The 26,628-nt window shown below is 46.8% G+C and overlaps 1 protein-coding gene and 1 long non-coding RNA gene across 2 annotated transcripts; both read left to right on the top strand.

The window, feature by feature from the left end:
- Window positions 1-403: 403 nt before the first annotated feature.
- On the top strand, window positions 404-3,909 carry LOC308465764. The gene is made up of 2 exons (XR_013980559.1): window positions 404-1,206; window positions 2,730-3,909. It is a non-coding gene; the product is annotated as an uncharacterized lncRNA (long non-coding RNA).
- An 8,082-nt stretch (window positions 3,910-11,991) lies between these two features.
- On the top strand, window positions 11,992-26,394 carry ESS2 (ess-2 splicing factor homolog). The gene is made up of 10 exons (XM_080985197.1): window positions 11,992-12,284; window positions 14,300-14,468; window positions 15,014-15,109; window positions 15,431-15,600; window positions 16,498-16,618; window positions 17,072-17,205; window positions 18,683-18,785; window positions 19,673-19,782; window positions 21,061-21,176; window positions 22,038-26,394. The coding sequence occupies exons 1-10, from the start codon at window positions 12,129-12,131 to the stop codon at window positions 22,321-22,323; spliced, it is 1,461 nt and encodes a 486-aa protein (XP_080841323.1). The 5' UTR covers window positions 11,992-12,128; the 3' UTR covers window positions 22,324-26,394.
- Window positions 26,395-26,628: the final 234 nt, after the last annotated feature.

Below are 26,628 nucleotides of genomic sequence, written 5' to 3'. Positions count from 1 at the left end.
TCGCAGGCAGGGGTGGCAGGCACAACAACAACAACAACAAAAAGAAAGGCGGAATATCACCCTATGCATCCATTGGTGGCAGGCACAACAGCAACAAAAACGAAAGCAGGACAATCATGATTCGCAGGCACGGGTCGACAGGCACAACAACAACAACAACCAACGCGGACCCATCACAATTCGCAGGGGTCGGCACGCACAACAACAACAGCAACCAAGGCAGAACCATCAAGATTCGCAGGACGGGGCGGCAGACACAACAACAACAACAACAACAACAACCAAGGCGGATCCATCATGATTCGCAGGCAGGGGCAGCAGGCAGAACAACATCCAAGGCAGAACCATCACGATTTGCAGGCAGGAGCGGCAGGCACAACAACAACAAAAGCAACAAGAAAGGCGGAACATCACCCTGCAAGGCAGGGGTCGGCAGGCACAACCACAACAACAAGCAAGGCAGAACCATCACAATTTGCAGGCAGGGGTGGTAGGCACAACAACAAAGAAACAATAACAACAACAATAACAACAACAACAATCACCCTGCACAGCCAGGGGCGGCAGGCACAACAACAACAACAACCACGGCGGAACCATCATGATTCGCAGGCAGGGGCGGCAGGCAGAACAATAACAAAACAAACGTGGAACATCACCTTGTGCAGGGGTCGGCAGGCACAACAACAACAACAACCAAGGCAGAACCATCACGATTCACAGGCGGGGGGGCAGGCACAACAACAACAAGAACAAAGGCAGAACCATCACGATTCGCAAGCAGGGGTGGCAGGCACAACAACAACAACAAAGGTGAAACATCTCCCTGCGCAGGCAGGGGTGGGAGGCAGAACAACAACAACAACCAACGCAGAACCATCCCGATTCGCAGGCAGGGGCGGCAGACCGAAGAACAACAACAACAAAGGCAGAGTATCACCGTGCGCTGGCAGGGGTGGCAGCCACAACAACAAGAACAACCAAGGCAGAACCATCACGCTTTGCAGGCAGTAGCGGCAGGCAGAACAACAACAACAACCAAGGCAGAAAATCATCGTGTGATGCCAGGGGCGGCAGGTAGAACAACAACAAAGGCGGAACATGCGCAGGCAGAGGCAGCAGGCAGAACAACAACCACAACCAAGGAGGAACATCACCCAGTGCAGGCAGGGGTCCGCAGGCACAACAACAACAACAACAACCAAGGCAGAACCATCACGATTCGCAGGCAGGGGCGGCAGGCACGACAACAACAACTATGGCAGAAGCATCAGAATTCGAAGGCAGGGGCGGCAGGCACAACAACAACAACAACAATAACAACAAAGGCGGAACATCACCCTGTGCATGCAGGGGTCGGCAGGCAGAACAACAACAACAACAACCATTGCGGAACCATCACATTTCGCAGGGAGGGGCAGCAGGCACAACAACAACAACAACAACCAAGGCGGAACATCACCCTACGGAGCAAGGGGCGGCAGGCAGAACAACAACAACAACCAAGGGAAAACCATCATGATTCGCAGGAAGGAGCGGCAGGCACAACAACAACAACAACAACCACAACCAATGCGGAAACATAACGCTGCTCAGGCAGCGGCGGCAGGCAGAACAACAATAACACCCAAGGCAGCACCATCCCAATTCACAGGCAGGGGCAGCAGGCACAACAACAACCAAGGCAGAACCATCACAATTCACAGGGAAGGGCGGCACACAGAATGACAAAAACAACGAAGGCGGAACATCTCCCTGCACAGCCAGGGGCGGCAGGCAAAACAACAACAACAACCAAGGCAGAACCATCACGATTCGCAGGCAGGGGCAGCAGGCACAACAACAACAACCAAGGCAGAACCATCACAATTCGCATGCAGGGGCGGCAGGCAGAACAACAACGAAGGCGGAACATCACCCTGCGCAGCCAGGGGCGGCAGGCACAACAAGAACAACGAAGGCAGAACCATCACAATTCGCATGCAGGGGCGGCAGGCAGAACAACAACGAAGGCGGAACATCACCCTGCGCAGCCAGGGGCGGCAGGCACAACAAGAACAACGAAGGCAGAACCATCACAATTTGGAGGCATGGGTGGCAGGCACAACAAAAACAACAACAACAAAGGCAGAACAACACCCTGAGCAGGCAGGTGTCGGCAGACACAACAACAACAACAACAACAACAACAACAACAACAACAACAACCAAGGCAGAACCTTCTCAATTTGCAGGCAGGGGCGGCAGGCGCAACAACAACAACAACCAAGGCGTAGCATCACCCTGTGCAGGTAGGGGCAGTAGGCACAACAACAACAACGAAGGCAGAACCATCACAATTTGCAGGCAGGGGCGGCAGGCACAACAACAACATCAACCAAGGCAGAACCATCACGATTCGCAGGCAGGGGTCGGCAGGCACAACAACAACAACAACAACAACCAAGGCGGAACCATCACGATTCGCAGGCAGGGGCAGTAGGCAGAACAACAATAACAACCAAGGCAAAACCATCGCAATTCGCGGGCAGGGGCGGCAGGCAGAGGAACAACCAAGTTGGAAAATCATCGTGTGCAGGCAGGGGTGGCAGGGAGAACAACAACAACAACCAAGGCAGAACCATCACGATTCGCAGGCAGGGACTGCAGACCGAAGAACAACAACAACAAAGGTGGAACATCACCCTGCACAGGCAGCGGCGGCAGGCACAACAACAACAACAACCAAGGCAAAACCATCACGATTCACAGGCAAGGGCGGCAGGCACAACAACAACAACGAAGGCAGAACCATCACCCATCAACCAGGGCACACGAATACATCCCTGGCCAGGGCAGAAGAAGAAATCACTGGCCGGCCGGGCACAACAAGAAGAAATATGTGGCTGGCAGGCCACAATAAGAAGAAATCCCTGGCCAGGCAGGGCACAAGAGGAAATCCCCAGCCAGGACACAAGAAGACGAAATCTCTGGCTGGGGCACAACAAGGAAAAATCCCTGGCCAGGCGAGGCACAACAAGAAGAAATCCCTGGCGATCTTCTGGCTGTGGTGCTCTCAAGTGGTGGGTCAGGGAATTTGTTCTGCCTTAGTGTAGCATTTCCAGTCATGGTGAACGCGTGTAATAAGGGGGAGCAAGGGTGACGTGAACCCCTAGAAAGGTCTGAGAGGAGGTCTCAGATCAAAAAAGGCACCAAGCAGCGCAGAAAGGGATCCTCTGTCATTCCAGCACAGTTTAAGTGGGGGAAGTCAGAGGGATCTCAGCGCAGGAAGGACGCAAGCCTGACTGTGAAATGCCCCAAGACCCCAAGGAGAAAAGCACCAGGTTACTCCATATGGCAGACAGTGGGTACAAACTCACTCCCATATTTCTGAAGACGAAACAACAAAAATCAGTAGAAAGGGAGAGCAGAATTCTTACGGGGAAATAACAAAGACGGAGTGACAAAATAAGGCTGAAGGAGGTCCAGATAATACCAGAAAAAGGAAGTGTGATTACTTCTCACAGACTCATAAATTCATACAAATGAAATATTAAAAGTAATTCCTATCAGGACCTCAACTGACAAATAATCCCACGACCTGAATTAATTGATAGACTTTGGGATATAAAATTAATTCTGGAAAACAATTATTGTAGCTTCTTGGTGGATAAAATAGATAATCAACTTGGAAATTGATTTGAATTACATAAAAATAATTAATGATATCCAAGACAACATTGAGTCAAAAATATCAAACCACATTAACATCTGCTACGGGACTTCAAGTTAGAAGACGATCAGCCGCAGAAATTGATCCTAATGCAGATGTGAAAGAACTGATAATGGGAATGAACAGAAATTTAAATGATAAATTAGACTCACTTCAAGAATCATTGGAAGGTAAAATTGTACAGAACTCTAAGCTAATTTTAGATTTAACAACTCAAATACAGGAATTAAATACTAAAACTAAGGACTTGGACAAATCTGTACAAGATCTTAAAGGTAGAGCTAATAAACAAGAAGAAGTGTCTAAGAATTTGCAAAATGAAAATAAAGAAATAAAAAAAATACAGGAAGCAACAAATGAAGAAATATTAGAATTAAAGAGAACATACGAAGAAATCCAGGATGGAATTGCTATGTTGAAATTACACCAGCGGGAGCTGATTCTCCACTTTTGCAGTGTACCGGAATCCCAAGGAGAAAGAATAGCTGAGAAGCTGATTCAAGAACTTGCAAACTAGCTGGTGGTACAAGAAGATGAGATGCTGCTGGACATTGACAAAATCTTCCGGGTTAGATCTGAAACATCAAAGACGTTTAAAGGCCCAGGAGACTGCTTAGTATTCCTTAACTCAAGAGTTCTAAAGGATAAAATACTACAAAAAAGGGACAATCTAAATTAATAATTGATGACAAGAACATCATAATTCATAAAGAAATCCCTAAAAGAATTCTCAGGGAAAGGCAAAATTATAAAGTCGTGACAGATGCACTCAAGAAAAAATCGATCAGATTATCGCTGGGAGTTCCCGGAGGGAATCACGTTTACCTACAAGGACAGAAGAAAAACTCTTAGGACACCAGAGGAGGCTGGAAAATTCTGGAGAAGGTACAAAAAGGAGCTGGGGAGATGAGGAGACTCAGGACCGGAAAGAGACGACGAAACCCAAGAACTTCAAGAAAGCTAGTGAAGACAAGTAACAATAAAAACAGAGACAAAGAATCAAGAAGATACAAAATGATTTTTCTTCTCCTAAAGATACTATACCAGGAAATAAACAGTTATAAAGTTTAATGGAGCTAAGGATTATATCATGGAATGTTAACGGTTTAAATGATAAGAGGAATAAGATAGAGCATATACTAAAGAAAAAACAATGGGATGTTATCTGCCTGCAAGAGACCCACGTAGCTAAGAAGCATTAAAGGGTTTTAGAAAATAAAAAACTAGGTCAAGAATCTGTCTCCCTAGATATTAAAAAGAAAAGGGGAATTGTAATTTATGTAAACCCAAAATTGGAATCACAACAAGTTTTCAAAGACCATGACAGTAGGATACTGGGAGTTCAGGTTACTAGAGGGAATGAACAAATAATCATTGCAGGCGTATATGCACGTAATGGAAATAAGACAATATTTTTTAGGGAAGTAGAGTGCAAGCTACTTGAATATATAAATGAGGAGATTATCCTTATGGGAGATTTTAATGGTGTTTCATCTATTGATCAAGGTAGAACAAAAAAAAAGAGAGACAATCAAAGGGAGGGAGATTACCATCTACCTTCTTTCATATGATAGAAAACCTGTCGTCCCCTTCTCCTTGTGCCCTCCATCTTTCCCAACATCAGGGTCTTTTCCAGGGAGTCTTCTCTTCTCGTGAGGTGGCCAAAGTATTGGAGCCTCAGCTTCAGGATCTGTCCTTCCAGTGCACACTCAGGGCTGATTTCCTTAAGAATGGAGAAATTTGATCTTCCTGCAGTCCATGGGACTCTCAAGAGTCTCCTCCAGCACCAGAATTCAAAAGCATCAATTCTTCGACAGTCAGCCTTCTTTATGGTCCAGCTCTCACTTCCATACATCACTACTGGGAAAACCATAGCTTTTACTATACGGACCTTTGTTGGCAAGGTGATGTCTCTGCTTTTTAAGATGCTGTCTAGGTTTGTCATTGCTTTTCTCACAAGAAGCAGCCATCTTTTAATTTTGTGGCTGCTGTCACCATCTGCAGTGATCATGGAGCCCAAGAAAGTAAAATCTCTCACTGCCTCCATTTCTTCCCCTTCTGTTTGCCAGGAGGTGATGGGCCCAGTGGCCATGATCTTTGTTTTTTGGATGTTGAGCTTCAGACCATTCAGACAGCTGGAATACTGCATGCCATTTGGTTGCCACATTTAAAAAAGGTTACTGCAGTGGTAGAAAAGGTTCAGAAAAGGGCAACCAAAAACCATCTAGGGGTTGGAACTACTTCCCTATGGGGATAAGTTACAGCATTTGGGGCTTTTCAGTTTAGAGAAAAGCTGCACATATTATAAAGCTATTATATAAACCTTCAAGAGGTGACCTGATAGAAGTTTATACAATTCTGCTTTGCTTGGAGAAAGCGGATATCCTTTCCTCTCCCATGACGCAGTGTAGTGGAAATGCGGAAGACAATTGTATTTCGAGGAGTTAGGTGGCATGTCCCTTTCCCTTTAACATCCCCAGTTGGAGGTCTGCTGCATTATTGCGTTTCACACACCTGTCGGGAGTTTATTGGGTTCTTCTGTGTTGCAAGTGAAGGCTGAATGCCGGCTGCAGGTAGACGGAGACTCTCAGCCGCTCTGTATTAATCATGAATAATGCCAGGTTCAGGACGCGGGTGGCGCTGTGGGTTAAACCACAGAGCCTAGGACTTGCTGATCAGAAGGTCAGCGGTTCGAATCCCCGCGACGGGGTGAGCTCCCGTTGCTCGGTCCCTGCTCCTGCCAACCTAGCAGTTCAAAAACACATCAAAGTGCAAGTAGATAAATAGGTACCGCTCCGGCGGGAAGGTAAACGGTGTTTCTGTGCGCTGCTCTGGTTCGCCAGAAGCGGCTTAGTCATGCTGGCCACATGACCCGGAAGCTGTACGCCGGCTCCCTCAGCCAATAAAGCGAGATGAGCGCCGCAACCCCAGAGTCGGTCACGACTGCACCTAATGGTCAGGGGTCCCTTTACCTTTAATGCCAGGTTCACTTGATTACATCAAGGCAGGCTATAAAAGCCATAAGTGGGAGGGGCCCAGTGAGCTGCTGCCCAGATCAAAGGACCTGATGCTGGGAGACCGACGGTCAGGGTCTTTCTCCTGCTGCTCTACCTGGGGCTCCAGGCAGCTGAAGGGGAGATTGGGTAGCCCCTGTCGGGTATGTTTTATGTTATGCTTTGTATGCCTGCTGTTTATTTGTTAATAAAACTGGTTTGGTTCCCCTTTCACCTCCTCATTCCTTTTGTCCTGATATCCTTGGAAAGAACTGCTGTATTTGGCAGCACACACAGAAGTCGTGGAGATCCCATGAAGCTGGACGTTGGAAGATTCAGGACATATATGAATCAGCACATAGTTCATGCAGCACATACCGTATTTTTCGCTCCATAAGACGCACCAGACCACAAGACGCACCTAGTTTTTGGAGGAGGAAAACAATAAAAAAAATATTCTGAATCTCAGAAGCCAGAACAGCAAGAGGGATCGCTGCGCAGTGAAAGCAGCAATCCCTTTTGCTGTTCTGGCTTCTTGGATAGCTGTGCAGCCTGCATTCACTCCATAAGATGCACACACATTTCCTCTTACTTTTTAGGAGGGAAAAAGTGAGTCTTATAGAGCAAAAAATACGGTAGTTACTCTCACTCCCATAGGAGGAAGGGATGGCTTTGAAAGAGGATTGAACAAATTCAGGCAGGATGAGGCTATCAGTAGTGACTGCCCAGGATGGCTAGGTTCTTCACCAAGTGTCAAATTAGCTCTTTTGCCAGCAACCAAAATTGCCTAGAATAGAATTTACCACTTAGAAAGCTTTGCAAAGTAAATGTTTCAGTCTGCAGTTCAAATCTTTAAAATGTGGCTGCATGAGACATTTTAATTATCTTTACTATTGGCACACATTTAGAAACACGATCCACAGGAACACAAACATTAAAATATCTACTTCGGCTTCCTTGTCTTTCTTTCCATGTCGTGTAGAGACGTGGCAGCGGGGGGGTAATTTATTTTGGTTTTAATGAGAGGATCCCAAATTTGCATGTCCCAAATCAATGCATGAATCAAAACGCTGCTCTCCTTTGAAAACTGCACTTCTCCAAATCTAACAATGCAGTTCTTGAAGCGAAGATGTAAAGAATATGAACACTCGTGGAAAAATACAGAAATAAATTTTATAAAGAGGATGCTATCTGCAATCGTGCCTATACTACACTAAACTCTTTATAAAATACATCTGTTACAAGAAACAAGTGTAAAAATACACTTGAATTTTCAGGCAGACAGAAGAAGAATTCAAGACGCATTGTGCTGGTCCCGGGGGTTAATCAAGAGGCAAGGTCCAAGTCCAGTCCGTGGTCGAGGGTGCAGTATGGAGGCAGTCTGTCAAAGATGAGGTTGGGTCCAAGGCAGGGAGTCGGTTGAGGTCAAGAGCAGGACAGGGTGCAGGCAGGAACTGGATACCAACAATGTTGCTCCCACAACTTGGGACTGGGGCTGGCTGGCTTTTATCTGCCCCGAGGCATAGGGCGGCCCTGGTCCACAGGTGACTCGCCTCTCCTGGCCTGGAGGTGAGCACTCCTCCTGCAGGAACTTAGTTCCCTCCGCCTCTCTGCCCTGAGCCTCTGCAGCTCAGGAGAGGCTGGAGGGTTACCGGACCCAGAGGCAACCTCAGCTTCCCCTGATGGGGCTGAGAGTGGAGCACCTGCAGGCAATGGGTCCTCCATCACCTCAGGAGCCAGAGCAGACTCAGCTGGTGCCTGCACCTGAGGATCCAGAACAGGTGAGGACCTTTCAGGCTCAAGCCCCAGCCCCGGCTCAGCTGGTTCTGGAGGCGGGGAATCCTGGGCAGGCTGGGATCCCTCAGGTTCAGCCTCCGAGTCCGAATCGCCGGCCATCACACGCATAAAAGAAGCACATTTAGCTGCACAGTTAAACTGTGGAACTGGCTCCCAGGAAGAAGGCTACCAATGACAACTTGTCACGATGGCTATATTTTGCTTCTGTATGTTTTGTTTCCCCACAAGATGGGAAAGTGCTCATGTGCTTGGTGGCTGCTGTGAGCACAAGAGACTATTTGTTAAGTTTTCTGTTTTACAATTAAAACACTCATCTTACATCCTTAAGATATCAATGACTTCCCTTCTTCTTTTTCCATGGTTCATTTAAATATCAGAAGTCCCTGCATCTTTTACAAAAACTATACCATTCAGTTGAAAAGAACCAGAAATGCTCACCGGCTGCTCTCCAGTCCTTAGGGGATTCCGTGAGCCCACCAGGTGAAAGGATTCCCTGCGGTCAGAGGGTTTTAAGAAAACAGGCAAGACCAAGGCAAAACTTAAAGCAAAGTGGCTAAGAAGCCTGACCTTTCTTTGTAAGCAAAACTGCTATAGCAGGACCAACAATAGAAGAATGGCAGATGAAGATGTTGGACTTTTTGGAGCTGGCTGACCTGAATGGAAGAATCCGCGACCAGAAGGAAGAGGAATATCAAGAAGACTGGAAGAAATTCAAAGAATATTTAACCAAATATTGTAACATAAGATAATTAGAAATCACTTGGAAGTATCAAATAGGCTTAGGATTAGATTAAGAACGACTTGTAAAGAATTACAGGGAACCAGGCAGAGGGCCTTCTCGGTAGTGGCGCCCTCCCTGTGGAACACCCTCTCACCTTTCATCATCACTACATCGTTTCTACATCATCAGAAGGGGAGGTAAATGGGCAGAGCCTGGGTGTCAGGTAGCTATCCTTCCCGCCTTTTACCCATCACCTGACACCCGATAAAAACAAGACAATAAATCTATTTACACTTCCTGACCCAACTGGTTAAGTTGCTCACTATCCTTTTTGTTCTCCGGAGTCAGAATCCATTCCTGGGCTGCTGCAGCTCTTTGTGATCTTGATGGCTACCTGTCTGGCACTTGGGTTAGGTGTGATAAGAATTTTAAGGTCTTTGATATGTAATAAATGTTCATAAATGTACCAAGCAAACACGTACATAAATATATAAACCACATGTCTGAAAACCCCACAGAAAAAAACTCCTGAACAAATTGACGTCAATTATTTCTCTGCAAGGTCAAAGTGGGAAACCTCCCCATTGTCTTTTTCTGGTCTCTTGTCTCATCATTTGGGGTAAAGGGGTAGGCACCACAGACAGGGTTTAGCGCGTGTGCCCGCAATAATTGCTGGCTAATCTGTCTTCTCTCTCCCCCCCCCCACCCAACAGGAACAGCTTTGCAAAAAGAATGCAACAGCTACTTGACTCAGGACATCTATGGATTTCCGCTGGAATGTTTGTGGCCCCTTGCAGTCTCATCTCCTGATGCACATTTACTAGTAGTCTCAGTGTCTGCATCTAATGAATAAACTATTGTCAGTTACCCTGCCTGGTGTCATTTCTTTCACTGAATGTGTGAGGTATATCAGTGTAGTGGTGTATCAGAAGGCTTGTGGAGTCACCTTTATGCAATTGTGGTCCCCTCCCCCCCAGGAATAAAGTACAGTTTATGATGTACAGGACTCCTTCATAGTAACATCTCATATAAACGTACAAGGTTGCCCCCCCTTCACTGTGTTTGTTGTTGTTGTTGTTTAGTCGTTTAGTCGTGTCCGACTCTTCGTGACCCCATGGATCAGAGCACACCAGGCACTCCTGTCTTCCACTGCCTCCCACAGTTTGGACAGACTCATGTTTGTAGCTTCGAGAACACTGTCCAACCATCTCGTCCTCTGTCGTCCCCTTCACCTTGTGCCCTCCATCAGGGTCTTTTCCAGGGAGTCTTCTCTTCTCATGAGGTGGCCAAAGTATTGGAGCCTCAGCTTCAGGATCTGTCCTTCCAGTGAGCACTCAAGACTGATTTCCTTCAGAATGGATAGGTTTGATCTTCTTGCAGTCCATGGGACTCTCATGGGACTCCAGCACCAGAATTCAAAAGCATCAATTCTTCGACAGTCAGCCTTCTTTATGGTCCAGCTCTCACTTCCATACATCACTGCTGGGAAAACCATAACTTTAACTATACAGACCTTTGTCAGCAACGTGATGTCTCTACTTTTTAAGATGCTGTCTAGGTTTGTCATTGCTTTTCTCCCAAGAAGCAGGCGTCTTTTAATTTTATGGCTGCTGTCACCATCTGCAGTGATCATGGAGCCCAAGAAAATAAAATCTCTCACTGCCTCCATTTCTTCCCCTTCTATTTGCCAGGAGGTGATGGGCCCAGTGGCCATGATCTTCGTTTTTTTGATGTAGAGCTTCAGACCATATATTGCGCTCTCCTCTTTCACCCTCAATAAAAGGTTCTTTAATTCCTCCTCACTTTCTGCCATCAAGGTTGTGTCATCTGCATATCTGAGGTTGTTGATATTTCTTCCAGCAATCTTAATTCCGGCTAGGGATTCATCCAGCCCAGCCTTTCGCATGATGAATTCTGCATATAAGTTAAATAAGCAGGGCGACAGTATACAGCCTTGTCGTACTCCTTTCCCAATTTTGAACCAATCAGTTGTTCCATACCCAGTTCTAACTGTAGCTTCTTGTTCCACATAGAGATTTCTCAGGAGGCAGATGAGGTGATCAGGCACTGTGTTTAGTGCAGTGTAATTCCATTATTTTTGATTTTTATTTATTTATTATTAAATATTTTTCTTTTGCTTCATGGGGATGGGGAAGTGATGACAATGTACAATGCAAAAAAAATTGCATTAATTAATAGCAACATTTTTATTGTCATTCTGCAGCTGTGTTACATAATCAAAGTCGTTAAAACCAAAGTACAGCTCCCCATTCCCACGTAATAATGGTAGGCATTTATATAAATGAGGGGCAGTTATTATGAAACTATTATTATTATTAGTTATTAGCGCAAACTCCGCTTTGGGATTTATTGGAATAAAAAGCAGCAGAGAAATAGAATCAATCAATCAATCAATCAATCAGGGTGAGGGGTGTGGCCTGGGGAGATTTTAGAGGGCTGGACTTGGAGGGCCACATTCGATCCCTATTGGACCCCAAGTGGCGCCAATGGAAGAGCTACTACGCCAACCCTGCAATGCAGACCAGCCGAACCAAACCGAGCCGCACCTCGGCTTCCAAACAGACCCGGAAGCTGCAGCTGTTTGGTAACATCTACCGCTTACACCTCTATGGCGACGGATGGAGCGAGGCGTGGTTTCCTGACTAGGCAATTTTCCCCTCACAGAGACTACAAATCCCGAAGGCCTTTGCGGTTCCCCACGACCATCCCCCCCCAAAGGGGGGGACATGTAGCCGCGCCGCTTCCGGGCGTCTGTGTCGCTGTTGCCGGAAGCGAAGGTGCGTCGCCCAGGCCGGGCCTCTGCGTAAGGCCGAAGGACCCCCGGGCGCGTTGCTAAGGGCGACCGAGGTGCCGTTGCTGGGATTTTCTGGGCCTGGCGGGAGAGATGGGCGAGCCGGGCCCCGCCGCCGCCGCCGCCGCCTCGGCCAGAGCGCTGGTGCCAGTCCCGGCCGAGGCGGGCGCCGTGGCTGTGGTGAAGGAGGCGGCCCAGGAGGCCCCCAAGAGCAGCAAGAGGGTCCTGGACGAGGAGAGCTACATCCAGGCGAGCGAGGGGAATGGGAGCGGGGGGGTCTGGCGGGGTGAGGGGTCCGGTGGGAGGGGGGGTCAGGTGGGAGGGGGGGTCAGGTGGGAGCGGGGGGTCTGGCGGGGTGAGGGGTCTGGTGGGAGGGGGGGTCAGGTGGGAGTGGGGTGGTCTGGCGGGGTGAGGGGTCCGGTGGGAGTGGGGGTCAGGTGGGAGTGGGGGGGTATGGCGGGGTGAGGGGTCCGGTGGGAGGGGGGGTCAGGTGGGAGTGGGGGGGTCTGGCGGGGTGAGGGGTCTGGTGGGAGGGGGGGTCAGGTGGGAGTGGGGGGGTATGGCGGGGTGAGGGGTCTGGTGGGAGGGGGGGTCAGGTGGGAGGGGGGGGTCAGGTGGGAGTGGGGGGGTATGGCGGGGTGAGGGGTCTGGTGAGAGGGGGGGGTCAGGTGGGAGTGGGGTGGTCTGGCGGGGTGATGGGTCCGGTGGGAGTGGGGGTCAGGTGGGAGTGGGGGGGTATGGCGGGGTGAGGGGTCTGGTGGGGTGGGGATCCGGTGGGAGTGGGGGGGTCTGGTGGAGTGAGGGGTCTGGGTGGGGTGGGGATCCGGTGGGAGTGAGGGGGTCTGGCGGGGTGGGGGATCCGGTGAGAGCGGGGATCTGGCAGGGTAGGGGGTTCAGTAGGAGTTGGGTCTGGCGGGGTGGGGGGTCCGGTGGGAGTGGAGAGGGTCTGGCGGGTCTGGCAGAGTAGGGGGTCTGGCGAGGGGGGTGTCCAGTGGGAGCGGGGGTCTGGCAGGGCATTTCCTTGGCTTGGGTGTTTGGAGAGACAGTGTGGTGCTGTGCGAGGTATTATTGTTTATTTATTTATTCATTTATTTATAGTAGGGTGGACTATTAGGTTGTTTTTCTTTTATTATGTATTTTGTAGTTTTATATCTTGATTTTATTCTGTGATCTGCCCTGAGACCCCTGGGTGTAGGGCAGTATATAAATTCAATAAGTACCGTATTTTTCGCCCTGTAGGACGCACTTTTTCCCCTCCAAAAATGAAGGGGAAATGTGTGTGCGTCCTATGGGGCGAATGCAGGCTTTCGCTGAAGCCTGGAGAGCGAGAGGGGTCGGTGTGTACCGACCCCTCTTGCTCTCCAGGCTTCAGGAAGCTCTGCGCAGCCCTCGGGTGCCCTGCGCGAAGTCGCGCCGGGCTCCCGACGGCTGCACGGACCTGCCTGCATTCCGAAGCCTGGGACACGCTGAAGATCGCCCCCAGGCTTCGCGCACCTCTCCACAAGCCTGGGGGGACCGGCGCGACTTCGCGCCGGGCTCCCTAGGCTTGCAGATAGCAGGCTGTTCTGGGGGCTGGGGTCGGGGGAAGCTCGGGCTTCCCCCGCGCCTGGGGGGGAATAAACTTTTTTTTCTTTATTTCCCCCCCCCCCAAAAAAAAACCTCGGTGTGTCCTATGGGGCGGTGCGCCCTATGGGGCGAAAAATACGGTAATTATAATTATTACTATTAAATGTCTAATGCGATTATTAGTATACAGTGGTACCTCGGGTTACATACACTTCAGGTTACATATGCTTAAGGTTACAATATCCTGCACGTATTTCTTTCGAAGATAAATAAGTAAATGTGGGTGATGCCAACAGACAGACCTTATGAAGTCGTAAGTCTGCTCGTCATGATGGCTGTTTTCTATCTCCACTGGTGACGGCGGTTATATTAATTTAGGCCAGCTGAGTTTTGGATCAAAACCTTTGTTTCTTGGGGTGCAAAACAAGGCATTTATTTATTTATTCATTTGAATTTATATGACGCCCTATACCTGCAGGTCTCGGGGTGGTTTCTCAGGTAACTTGTAAGATGGAATATGTTGCTAAGGTGTCACAGCATATGGGTTGAAGTTTTGACAGGCCTGGGCCAGCAAGCTGCTGTACTTAAGCTAAATTTCTGAGGATCCTGTCACGCAGACCACAAAATTAGATTATGTGTTCCTTTAATTTTTTTATTTTCCTGCTACCCTGAAACATTGTTAATTTGGTGTTTTGCAGAGCCTGGAGAAAATCATTCAAAGGGACTTTTTCCCTGACGTTGAGAAATTGCGTGCTCAGAAGGACTATCTAGATGCTGAAGAAAGTGGTGATTTGGAGAAAATGAGGCAGATAGCCATCAAATTTGGCTCTTCCTTGGGGAGAACTTCCAAAGACACCCCTGCACCATGTAAGAATTTATTTGGATCCTTGGATTATTGGTGTTGTTTGTCATAGAGTTTTGAACATGTTCCTTTGTCATTTTGGGGGTGTCTTTGTGATTTGCAAAGAATACCCAGTAGAGCAATTTTATATGCATTGCCAAAACCTTATATAATGCTGCTGACGGGGCCAGAATACTCTTTGGGTTTTTTTGCTTGGGTTTTTTCCTTTTTCATTTCAGTCTTTTCTGTTTCTCGAAAGAGTTAGAGGCAGCATTTATGGAACCTTTGGCCCTACAAGTGTTGCTGATCTACAGCTCCCATCAGCAAGTGTGGCCAGGGGTGATGGGATTTGTAGTCCAGCAACATCTGGTGGGCCAAAGGTTCCCTACACGTGATATATGATATCCCCCTTTTATCCTGTGAGGTAATTAGGTGGATGGGGGTTGTGTTAATCAAATACACACACTATACTTTGTGGCTCAGTGGATATTTGAACCGGTGCCTTGTCTATGCTGGCTCCCAGAACAATACATTCCTAAGTCATTGCTTTTTCAAAAATGCTTTTCAACAGATGTTACTCCAGCCACGTTTGAAACGCCCGAGGTTCATCCCGGTGACCCCTCCACATTGAATAAACCCAAGCTCCCAGTAAAAACTACAGAGGAAGGTAAGAAATTCTCATTTTGTTTGTTTGGGTTGTTCTATATGTTGCTGTTTGGTTTCAGGGCTGAGAAGAATGTGAAACAATTCCTCCTGGTATCCCTAGTATTAAAAATTGGGGGGGTGCAGTTTGGTGATATAAGAGCACATGGTTTACACGCAAAAAGATCTCAGGTTCAATCCCTGTCATCTCTAGTTGTATTGTGTCGTAGCTTCTGGTATCCTCATTGGTGCCTTGTTTAAAGGCATGGGGAAATCCATCATTTGAAGGACTGAGGCAGGACTTCAGAGTCTTATCTGTGTTTGCTTCCTCCCCCCTTTCCTAAAGGTGAAACGGAGGAAGAAGAGAGCAAAGATGCTCTGCCCAGCCTGGACAGCTTCTTGGCAAAACACACCAGCGAGGATAACGCTTCTTTTGAGCAGATCATGGACGTGGCAGAAGAGAAGGAGAGAGCCAGGCATTCATGGCTCTACGATGCAGAAGAGGAATTTGCCCAGGTGCGGGAAAGAGCTTTGTGTATCTCCATTATTTAAATAGCTCCATGTAGGAGACTGATCTTCCATTGGTAAGAGAGGTCCACCAACAAAGCCCTCCCTTAAGACTTTTAGTTTGCGTTCTCTTCTGAAATGATCACCTATGGTCCTGAAGCATATGCAGCAAACTCACTCTAGCCAAGCAATCTGGTTATGGTGAAGTGCTTGGGGCCTGTAAATGAACCGGTATGTGCCATACACACACTCTTGACTTCTAATGGGAAAAAATGGGGTTAAGCCATGTTTCGACACCAACCGTTACACAAAGTAATATAGTAAGGCATGCATATCTTATACCGTATTTTTCGCTCTATAAGACGCACTTTTTCCCCTTCAAAAATTAAGGGGAAATGTGTGTACGTCTTGTGGAGCAAATGCAGGCTCCTTGGCTTCTGCGATAGCAACGCAAAGCCTCCGGAGTGCAGAGGGAGGCTGTGCTCCGGGGGCTTCAGGCAGATACCCGCAAGCCTTCGGAGCGCAGCGAGAACTCCTGCTGCGTTCCGAAGGCTTGCGGATAGCCGCCTGAAGCCTGGAGAGCAAGAGGGGTTGCTGGAGAGGCGCTGCACAGTTTTCCCTCTCTGCGCAGCACCCCTTCAGTGAAGCGGAAGGAGAAATGGAAGGGGCTCCATTTCTCTTGCCGCTTCGCTGAAGGGGCGCTGAGAAGAGAGGGGGAGAATTTTTTCCCCCTGTTCTCCCCCTCCTATGGTCCGATGCGTCCTATAGAGCGAAAAATACGGTAATTATTATAAGATAATTATATACTCCCCAAGTAAATTGCAGGCCGACTTAATTTGCACCTTTTCACTCTTATGTACTACCGTTTGTGCCCATCACTAAAGATCTCTGTCAAATCTGTTTCAGCGGCACCAGGAGCAGCTGGCACTTCCGTCAGCAGAAGAGCAGCAGGCCCTGGCGAATGGGAAAGCTGGGGTGGAGACATGGGAGTACAAGGCTAAGAATTCCCTCATGTATTACCCACCAGGTGAGCTCAGTGATATCGCAAGAGTCTCCAGCAAATGGAGACAGCCAAATGGACCGATAGCTGTAAGTGTGTGTTTGTATGTGCACACACACACACACACACACACACACGCCAGACAGGATTCTCTGCATCTTCTTCCCTGTGTGTCTTCTCATATTTCCACACCTTTTCAGAATTAATAATTTTGTTGGGCCTAATTGGTCATTGCTGCCTTTGAGGTGCTCTTTCTGAGTTCTAATATTATGGGTTGGGGGGGGATACTGATTCATTCCCTGCACCATTGAGAGATGAACATGGAAGTGTAATTGTGAGAAAACTCATCCTCTGTTCTTCTATTTGAGTTTTCATTCTTATGGGAGTACAGTTTTCTTTTAAAATTGCAAATGGCAAGACTTTTGTTTGCTGCTTTGATATCAGGCCTCTGGTCTGATGCTAATGTTCTGCCTTTTCCAGGTGTTCCCGAAGAGGAGAATGTGTTTAAAAAGCCACGGGAAGTTGTCCACAGAAACACCCGTTTCCTGAAGGATCCGTTCAGCCAAGCCTTGAGCAAATCCCAGCTCCAACAGGCAGCAGCCCTCAATGCTCAGGTTAGAGAGCTGATTTAACTTTCCCACATCCTCTTTATTTGAAATCGGTGTGTTTCCTCTACTTACAGATGGATACATTTAAAATTATATATTCCACCCACCCCCCATACATGCAGCTGAGGGAAAATTCTACCCTTACTAGCTTTAAGCAAAGCATCTTTAACGTCCTTCAATTGATTAAATGCAATTTTAAATAGGAAAGAGAAGGCTGGTGAGTTCCAGTGGAGAGAGCCTCTTGCAGAAGACTTTGCATTACTGTATTTTAATATTTGGTTGGAAGCCACCCAGAGTGGCTGGGGAATGGTAATAATAATAATAATAACAACTATTATTATTATTATTATTATTATTTGCTCTCCTCTGTTTATATTGACCGTCAGTGGTTGCATTTGCATTTTGCATAAAACCATGTTGAATGAACAGGAGGTAACCACAGCAAGCAATGGATGCGAACACCTTTGCTCCTTGTTCAGCTGGGAGGATGACTTTGAAAGCTTTTACTCCTCCCCTATTAATCACAGCTTGCCATATCACCCAGACAGGGGATCATGATCAGTTGCAAAACAAGCCAGCTTCAGATGTGGGTGTTGAAGGTGACTTGATTACAACTATTGTATTGTATTTAGTGCATTTCTATACTTCTCAGTTGTTGGCCTTTGTCAGCGATGTACATAAAAATTAACCATGCAGAGAGTAAATCAATAAAAATCATAAAACCAAACAGAAACACAAACACTACCTTTTAATGCCTGCTTGAATAAGAAAGCCTCTGTCGTGCATCTTAAGTTCAGCCAGGAGGGCACCTGTCTAATTCAGTTTGGAGGGAGTTGCAAGGCTTATGAGCCGAGCAGTTCAGCCACAGGGGACCTCCAGCTGAGACTCCCCCAAGGATTTTAGTGATTAGACAGGGATAAAAAGGATCAGTCTGTTCTTAACATATCCTGGACTAAGTTGCTAAAGGGCCTTGTAAATGAATACAAGAACCTCAAATCTGGCTCAGAAACATTAAACCACAATTCCTTGTCTGGATGACAGAAAAAGCTAGGTTTAAGGAAAACCTATGAGTAAAAGCTTTTGAAGTCTCTCTGCCAGCCATCGAGAGGGGGAGCGTGTGATCCGAAGGATTGTTGTGGATCTTCCTTGCTTATGTGCAGCGTGCTAAATCTTGGTTTAGCATCAGGTGCAAATATGACCAGTGAAGTGTATTGCCAAACATTATAAAATAATCAAATGATCAAGTATCAGTTTAAGACAAAAAAGAAGATTTTTTTATTGAAGGTGGGGAGGGGGGAGCTTGATGCATGATCTGCCTTAGAGGAGTTAAAGAGTGAGAGCCTATGTACTAGATGGTTCAGGATTAAGTGGTATAAATATTTGAAATAATTTTTTTAAAAAATTATAAAATGTTAAGCAAGCTTTTTGGATCTGTGTAAGCAATTGTTACCAAACTTCTCTTTTTTTCCTTTGCGAAATCTAGTACAAGCAGGGTAAAGTAGGTCCTGATGGGAAGGAGCTCATACCCCAGGAATCTCCAAAGGTCAATGGATATGGATTTGTGGCCACACCCTCCCCAGCTCCCGGTAAGAAGAGGCGGGCGGGGAATACCGAGAATTGTGTTGTAGAAAAATAAATTAACTTGCAGTTAGACAAGGCAATGTGACTGAATGCTTAGCGCCCGGAGTCCACAAAACCTTGTTCATTGGGAAAGGGCAGTTTAAGCCACAGGAGCTAATTCTGCAGGGTTATGGGGAAGAAAGCATAGCTTTCTAACAGGCTGAAGCAAGGGGATGGCTCATGGAGTAAATAATTACATTATAATTCCTGGCATTGGCTAGTAATACTGAGCACATAGTGGAGAGTGTTTGTGGGCAGTCCGCTAAGGTATGGAGGGGAGAGGGTGCCTGTCCCTTTAACTCTTTATTAAAAGGTAAAGGGACTCCTGACCATTAGGTCCAGTCGTGGACAACTCTGGGGTTGCGGCGCTCATCTCACTCTATAGGCTGAGGGAGCCTGCGTTTGTCTGCAGACAGCTTCTGGGTCACGTGGCCAGCATGACTAAGCCGCTTCTGGCGAACCAGAGCAGCGCACAGAAACGCTGTTTACCTTCCCACTGCAGCAGTACCTATTTATCTACTTGCACTTTGACGTGCTTTCAAACTGCTAGGTGGGCAGGAGCTGGGACCGAACAACGGGAGCTCACCCCATCGCAGGGATTCGAACTGCCGACCTTCTGATTGGCAAGCCCTAGGCTCTGTGGTTTAGACTTTATTACTGACCCGCTTAGCTAGGGTCAGGCTGCATAGCAATTGGGGAACCACGATTTGCCCCCCCCCCCCCAAAGGTAGTTCTTGTGGATTTAATTGAAGGCCACCACGACTGCAGTTCAAGCTATAACTGGCAATATTTAAGCAACGAGCCTGCCATCAGTCCGTCTCATTAGACTTAACTTGTGAAACTCTATTCATAGGTGTGAACGACTCCCCTCTTATGACATGGGGTGAGATTGAAAGCACCCCTTTGAGGTTAGAAGGCTCAGACACACCGTATGTAGACAGGACCCCTGGACCAGCCTTCAAGGTATTTAACTGGCGAGGTTCTCAGAACATTGTCTGCTGTTCAAACTGGGTGGAGCCTGGCTGCACAAATGAGGTTGTAGCTTCCAGCTGGGGGGGTGGGGTGGGAGAGGTTGGCTGAAATAGCATGCCGGGTACAGCAATTGCCACTTGGGCATCAGAAACTGTTCTAGCCTCGGGCATATTAAAGCCCAGCTCTGAGTGTGCACCAGTGGGAACAAAGTGACAAAGACAGTGGGGAATTAATTTGTGGGTCTTCTCCTGCCGCCCACTTCCTATGGTGAAGGTGAGGGAATCTTGATGCCTGGTGTTTCTTTTCCCTGGTTCAACCCCATCACCCACTGCAGAGTCATCTGAGCCCAAAAGGCTTTAGAGCTCTTCTGCTGCCTTTGCAGTACACCTGCATTTGCTGTGATAAATGGGCAAAAAGGTGAAGAAGAAATGCGTGTCTCCTAGCAGTCAAAATTGCATGCAGTGGGAGGGCATTGATGGACGGCAGTTATTATTAAAGCTATCCAGCACATCCATCCAGCACATCCAAGTTTAGAGATCAGTGTTTCATCTTTGCCCTTGATGTGTCTTTTCTGTAAAAAAAACCCACCAGTATACTTCTTGCAAAAGCGAAGCAACTCTAAGAAGGTGGCTCAGATAGAGAGTGTTTCGGTTTTGCACTCTTGGGTATTTTTGCAGTTAAGTGAGAAGGGCTGTGTGTGCAGATTTCTGTTTCTGCTTCAGGGCGACATACTAAGTTCTCACCATCACGTACTTGCCCAGTTGCCCGGTAGGTAGGTCAGGCTGAGAGATGGTGTCCAACCTCAGATCACCCAGTGAGCTTTGTCTCATACCTGGAATTATAACCTGGGTCTCTCTGAACCAATCCATCACTCTAGCCCAGGGGTAGCTGACAAGATGCCCTCTGGATGGTGGACTCCAACTCCCATAAGTCCTAAATAGCATAACTCAGTTGTTGAGGATGATGGGAGTTGTAGTCAGGCAACATCTAGAGAGCCACAGGTTCCCCTACCCCAGTCCTAGACTCTAAGGTCTCTTACTGCCCTAGTTTGAGTAGCACTGTTGAAGAGTTTAGAGCACAAGGTGTAGAGCTTCTGTGTTTGTCCTGGAAATGTTCAATGCAGGGATGGGAGGTGGAATCCAATAACATCCATAGGTTCCCCACCTCTGGCTACATTTCTTTCATAGCAAAAGCACAAGTGAGCAATGAACCTATGGCTGGAAGGATAAGTTTCTCATGTAGTACCGGTAAACCCTGGTCTTTTCCCAGATCCTGGAGCCTGGTCGCAGAGAGAGGCTAGGGCTTAAGATGGCCAACGAGGCAGCTGCTAAGAACCGAGCAAAAAAGCAGGAAGCTTTAAGAAGAGTCACAGAGAACCTCGCCAGGTGAGACTTTGCTAAAATCAGGGGCCTCTTTTCCAAAAATCTAACTGCAGCATTCAAGAGGAAAAACACACTGGGGGGGAAACAGGAAGACTTGGCATTTTTAGAGCATCAGAATGGCTAACCTGAATTTTGGATGTTGATTTTTAGAAGCAAAGAAATTGGATGTCTTAGCTTAGTGGTAGATATTGAATGCTCTGCTTCATCTGTTCTTCAGGTACCTTTTTGGTAGCCAGCGCTATGTCTGGGAGGTAAACAATCCTCTTTTCTGTGTACAGTGGTGCCCCGCAAGACGAATGCCTCGCAAGACGAAAAACCCGCTAGACGAAAGGGTTTTCCGTTTTTTAGTTGCTTCGCAGGACGAATTTCCCTATGGGCTTGCTTCGCAAGACGAAAATGTCTTGCGAGTCTTGAGATTTTTTTTCCGCTTTCCCCCCCTTTATCTAAGCCGCTAAGCCTTTAATAGCCTTTTAGCAGCTAATCCGATAAGCCGATAGGCCTTTAATAGCCGCTAAACCGCTAATAGCGCTAATCCGTTAAGCCGCTAATAGGGTTGCTTCGCAAGACGAAAAAACCGCTAGACGAAGACTCTCGCGGAACGGATTAATTTCGTCTTGCGAGGCACCACTGTACTGTGTGAATTGTAGTTCTGTGTGAATAGGAGGTCTCCTAACAACTCTCAGCAGCCTCTGGAGGAAGCCATGACTGTTTAAAGCAGTGCCATGATGCTTTTACATGGCTATTGCAGATAGAGCCTTACATAGTCACAACCAACCAATGCAAGTCGTCTCTTATCTAAAATTATTATTAGTTTTATTTTAAAAACCCATGTGTTTCTTCTTCTTCTTCTTCTTCTTCTTCTAGTCTTACTCCCAAAGGACTAAACCCAGTGATGTCACCAGCCATGCAACGCTTAGTAAACAGGACTGCCAGCAAATTCACAGACAAAGCCCTCCGAGCCAGCTACACCCCATCCCCTGCACACCTGAGCACACCTGGCTACAAGACCCCGGCAGGTGGGCCGCAGACACCCACTGTCACCCCAACTTCCAGGACAGCGTCTCAAACACCAGAGACTCAGGACCCCACCTCAATCACGGACAATCTGCTGCAGCTACCTAAAAGACGCAAAGCCTCAGATTTTTTCTGAGGAACGGCATCGCTCTTTCTCCTCTGCCGGGCCCTGCATAGCAGAGCATGCGGATATAGCAGACAAAATAGACACAGTAGCGACAAGAAGGGCTGCCCGGATTTTCAGGATTGTGTCTACCCTCCAAACCTGTGTTGCTGCTGCACATTTGTCAGCTGCAAGGAGTAACACGGGTAGAAGAAGCCTTTTTTGGCCAGGCATCGGGTTTGATCTTTGTCGCCTTCTGTGCTACATGAGCCCAGGAGCCAAGGAAAGAAAGACTGTAGTTGAAATGATGTATGTGACACAAGCCTTTCTAAAGCATTTTGGGCGATTTTACAAAGGGGACCTTGTTGTTTGCGTTTGGGTGCCTCTGATTCTGTCTGTACAGGCGTATGTTTTTATTTATTGAACACAGAAAGCCTTTGGATAAAGACTCGGCACAAATCTGAATCGAGGGTGTGCCTGCGGCTCTCAACATCACAGTTGGAAAAATTCTGATGAATATATGAGAGCCACTTTCCAGCTTTACATTATTCATCCAGGGAATGACTTTCAGGCTGCTTCTCAGTGGCATGTGTCATTTGGCAGATGTGGAGAATTGGGATATCTGCTTGGGAGGGCCAGAGCTTTTGCTCTCAAGGTGCCTACAGGAAGCCTGGCTTTGGTTATGGGATGTGTAAGCGTGATATCCCACAAAGCTGGAAAAGGTTGGCTTTATTTTTAAAAATAGTAATTTATTTTTGTATATTTTGCTCTTCTACCAACAGTATCCAGAGCAGCATACAACACACTTGGTAAAGCATATAGTATATAATCAATAAAAAACTACATGTACAACTGAAGAACTGTGTGTAAAAGTAATAAGAACAGAAAACCTAAATAAATAAGCCAACAGGGGCAGCAGAGGTAAAACATATTGCAAGTTTAAACTGGGAGCAGTATTAGGAAGTGTTAATACATTGAATCTTCAGGGAAATGTGCTTTCAGCTCACAAAGTGGGAGCCTGATTAATTTTGGGATTGGCAAAGTATGCCAGAGTCCGGCTATTTCTGTAGCCTTCAAATGTCATTGGACTCCAGCCCCCAGCACCCTTGACCATTGGATATGCTGGCTGGGGCTGATGGGAGTTGGAGTCTTAACAACATTTGGAAGGCCCCAGGTTGGCCATCCCTCTACCACAGGGAAGGCTTTCCAGGCAATGGAGTTCTGGTCTTAGAAAGCCATTTAGTCACTTTGTCTCGGAACCAATAAGTCATTGTGTGTTAATGATTTCAGGTGTGCAGAGATGGGTGGCGCTTGGAATTCACTGCACCACTTGTCTATATCAGAAGAACATAAGAAGGGCTAGCTGGATCAGGCCAATGGTCTGTCTAGTCAGCATCCTGTTCTCACAGTGGCCACCCAGATGCCTTTGGGAAGCCTACAAACAGGACCCGAGCACAAGAGCTCTCACTTTTCTGGTTTTTAGCAACTGGAGTTCTAAAGCATTTCGGCTTCCAAATGTGGAGGAAGAGCATAGCCATCATGTCTATTAGCCCTTGGCATCCCTCTCAATGAATTTGTCTACTATTCTACAGTCATTTGTCGATGGCCATCACTGCCTCTTGTGGGAGCGAGTTCCATTGTTTAACTATGCGCTGTGTGAAAAACCTCCTTTTATGTGTTGTGAATTTTCTAACTGTTGAGTTTCTTTGTCTTATGAGTTCTAGTGCTATGAGAGAGGGAGAAAAAAACTTCTTTATCCATTTTCTCCATGCTGTGCATCATTTTATAAACTTTGGTCATGTCACCTCTTAACTTGCCTTTTCCCGAAACTAAAAAGTCCTAAATGCTGCAACTTATCTAGAGGTTTAATGAAAGTTGCCATGACTCTCTATCGCAAGGGCTACCAGCACAGCACAGCAACATTCAAATCTCATTTTTCCCCTAGTTGTGTGAGCAGCTTTTTACTCTTGTAAAATAAAACCAGGCAGAGATTACTTAGTGTATTGTACATTAAATCATGGGACACAGCTGGCGCTGTGGGTTAAACAACAGAGCCTAGGACTTGCTGATCAGAAGGTCGGTGATTCGAATCCCCGCAACAGAGTGAGCTCCCGTTGGTCGGTCCCTGCTCCTGCCAACCTAGCAGTTTGAAAGCATGTCAAAGTGCAAGTAGATAAACAGGTACCGCTCTGGTGGGAAGGTAAACGGCGTTTCCGTGTGCTGCTCTGGTTCGCCAGAAGCGGCTTAGTCATGCTGGCCACATGACCCAGAAGCTGTACGCTGGCTCCCTCGGCCAATAAAGCAAGATAAGCGCTGCAACCCCAGAGTCGGCCACGACTGGACCTAATGGTCAGGGGTACCTTTACCTTTACCTTACATTAAATCGTAATAGCAAGGTCAAGGTATCTCTGATCTGTCACTGACTTTGTTTTGTTAGACATCACCAGAAGAGGGGAGACTTGAGAATATATAACATTTCCAGGATGTTTCTTAATACCATCTTAGCAAAAGACAATTATTGGGGGGCCACCAGGAGCCCATTTTCTTTAAACCAAGCAGCCTATAGCATGGATGGGGGAAGCTGTGGTCCTCTGTACGGTCCTGTACTCCAGCTCCCATCATCCTTGATCATTGGACCTGCTGGTTGCAGTTGATGGGTGTTGGAGTCCGTTAGTATTTAGAGGACCGCAGCTTCCCCATCCTTTGCTGATAGGCTTATTCTCACTGGAGAAATGCCTATGAAAAATATTTGCAGGAAACATAAACAAATATGTGAGTCGGTCGGGACTTCTTGAGTCAAATGCACACTGTTCTTGCATTTTCGCTGTACAATTTTTTCACATGTATTTCTTCATGTAGACTGCAGTGGTGGGGGAAGTAGGTCTCAGTAAGCAAGGCATTGCAAAATCAACTTCCTGAACTATTACTCGACGTCAGAATTAAACACCAAGTTGTCTCTGTGCTTGGAAAAACCCGACAAAAACAATAAGCAAACTTCACAGTTTCACCATCCAGTTGCAGATATCACTATGGCTATATTCACACCTTAACATTTAAGCACTATACCACTTTAAATAGTCACAGTTTCCCCCCAAAGAATTATGGGACCTGTAGTTTGTTAAGGATGCTGAGAGTTGTTAGGAGATTACTGTGTTCACAATTCCCAGAGTTTACCTATGAAAATGGATTGACTACTGAACCACTCGATTGTAGGTCTGAGAGGGGAACCGGGTTGTATAGGGAGGTTTGTTCTGTTTGCAAAAAACACTGTGTATTCTAGACAGGAGGAAAGCAAAGCTCTTATTTCCCCTACAAAACTATAGGCCCAAGTAAACCTATGGCACGTCTACACCACAAACTTAAACCGTTCTAACAATCAATTAGTGAACTGACTTCCTCTCTTCGCTGCAGAGCTTTAGGGCAGAGATGCAGAACCTGTGGTCCTCTAGTCTAGATCATGTTTTGGGGCTCCCATCCCCATCAGCTGCAGCCAGCATGGCCAATGATCAGGGATAATTGTCATGGCTGGGCAACATCTGGAGGACCCCAGATTGCCTACCTCTTTGGCACAGCATCCTTTGGGGAAAGTGGCACTTTAGTTAGCTTGGCTTGGTGCGGAGGAGAGCTGAATCTGCAACGCATTAAGCTCCAAACCTACATCTAAATAACCAAATGAAATTCGGGCAGCTTAGCAGGGAATGATTATTCCAGTCTTTTTCTGGTGTGTAAGGCTCTCTGCCAAAAATTGTACAGTGATACCTTGGTTCTCAAAAGCCTTGGTACTTGAACAACTTGCAACCCAAACGCTGCAAACCTGGAAGTAAGTATTCCGGTTTGCGAACTTTTTCCGGAAGCTGGATGTGTTTTGTTTTGAGTGTTACGCTTCCGATTTGAGGGCTACACTTTCGTTTTGAGTGTTACACTGAGGTCTGTCTGTTTTTGCTATTTATTTTGCGTTTTTGTGGCTCTTTTTTTCTTTTTGTGACTGTGTGGAACCCCAGTTCAGCTACTGATTGATTGATTGTGTGACTGCAGTACATTGTTTATTGCTTTCATTTTATGGATCAATGGTCTCGTTAGATAGTAAAATTCATGTTAAATTGCTGTTTTAGGGGTCGTTTTTAAAAGTCTGAGATGGATTAATCAATTTTGCATTACTTTCTATGGGAAAGCACGCCTTGGTTTTGGAACACTTTGATTTTGAAACGGACTTCCGGAACGGATTTAGTTTGAGAACCAAGGTACCACTGTATTAAGGAAGCGATTGCTTCTTACAATTTGGAGTTGTCCATTGACATCTAACATTATTTATTTTGCAGAGGGAGAAATGCAGGCAAA

The sequence above is a fragment of the Podarcis pityusensis genome (assembly GCF_964106645.2).
Source record: "Podarcis pityusensis genome assembly, chromosome: 16".
Lineage (NCBI taxonomy): Eukaryota > Metazoa > Chordata > Lepidosauria > Squamata > Lacertidae > Podarcis > Podarcis pityusensis.
The sequence above is the reverse complement of the archived record's forward strand: the minus strand, read 5'-3'. Positions and strand labels throughout refer to the sequence as shown.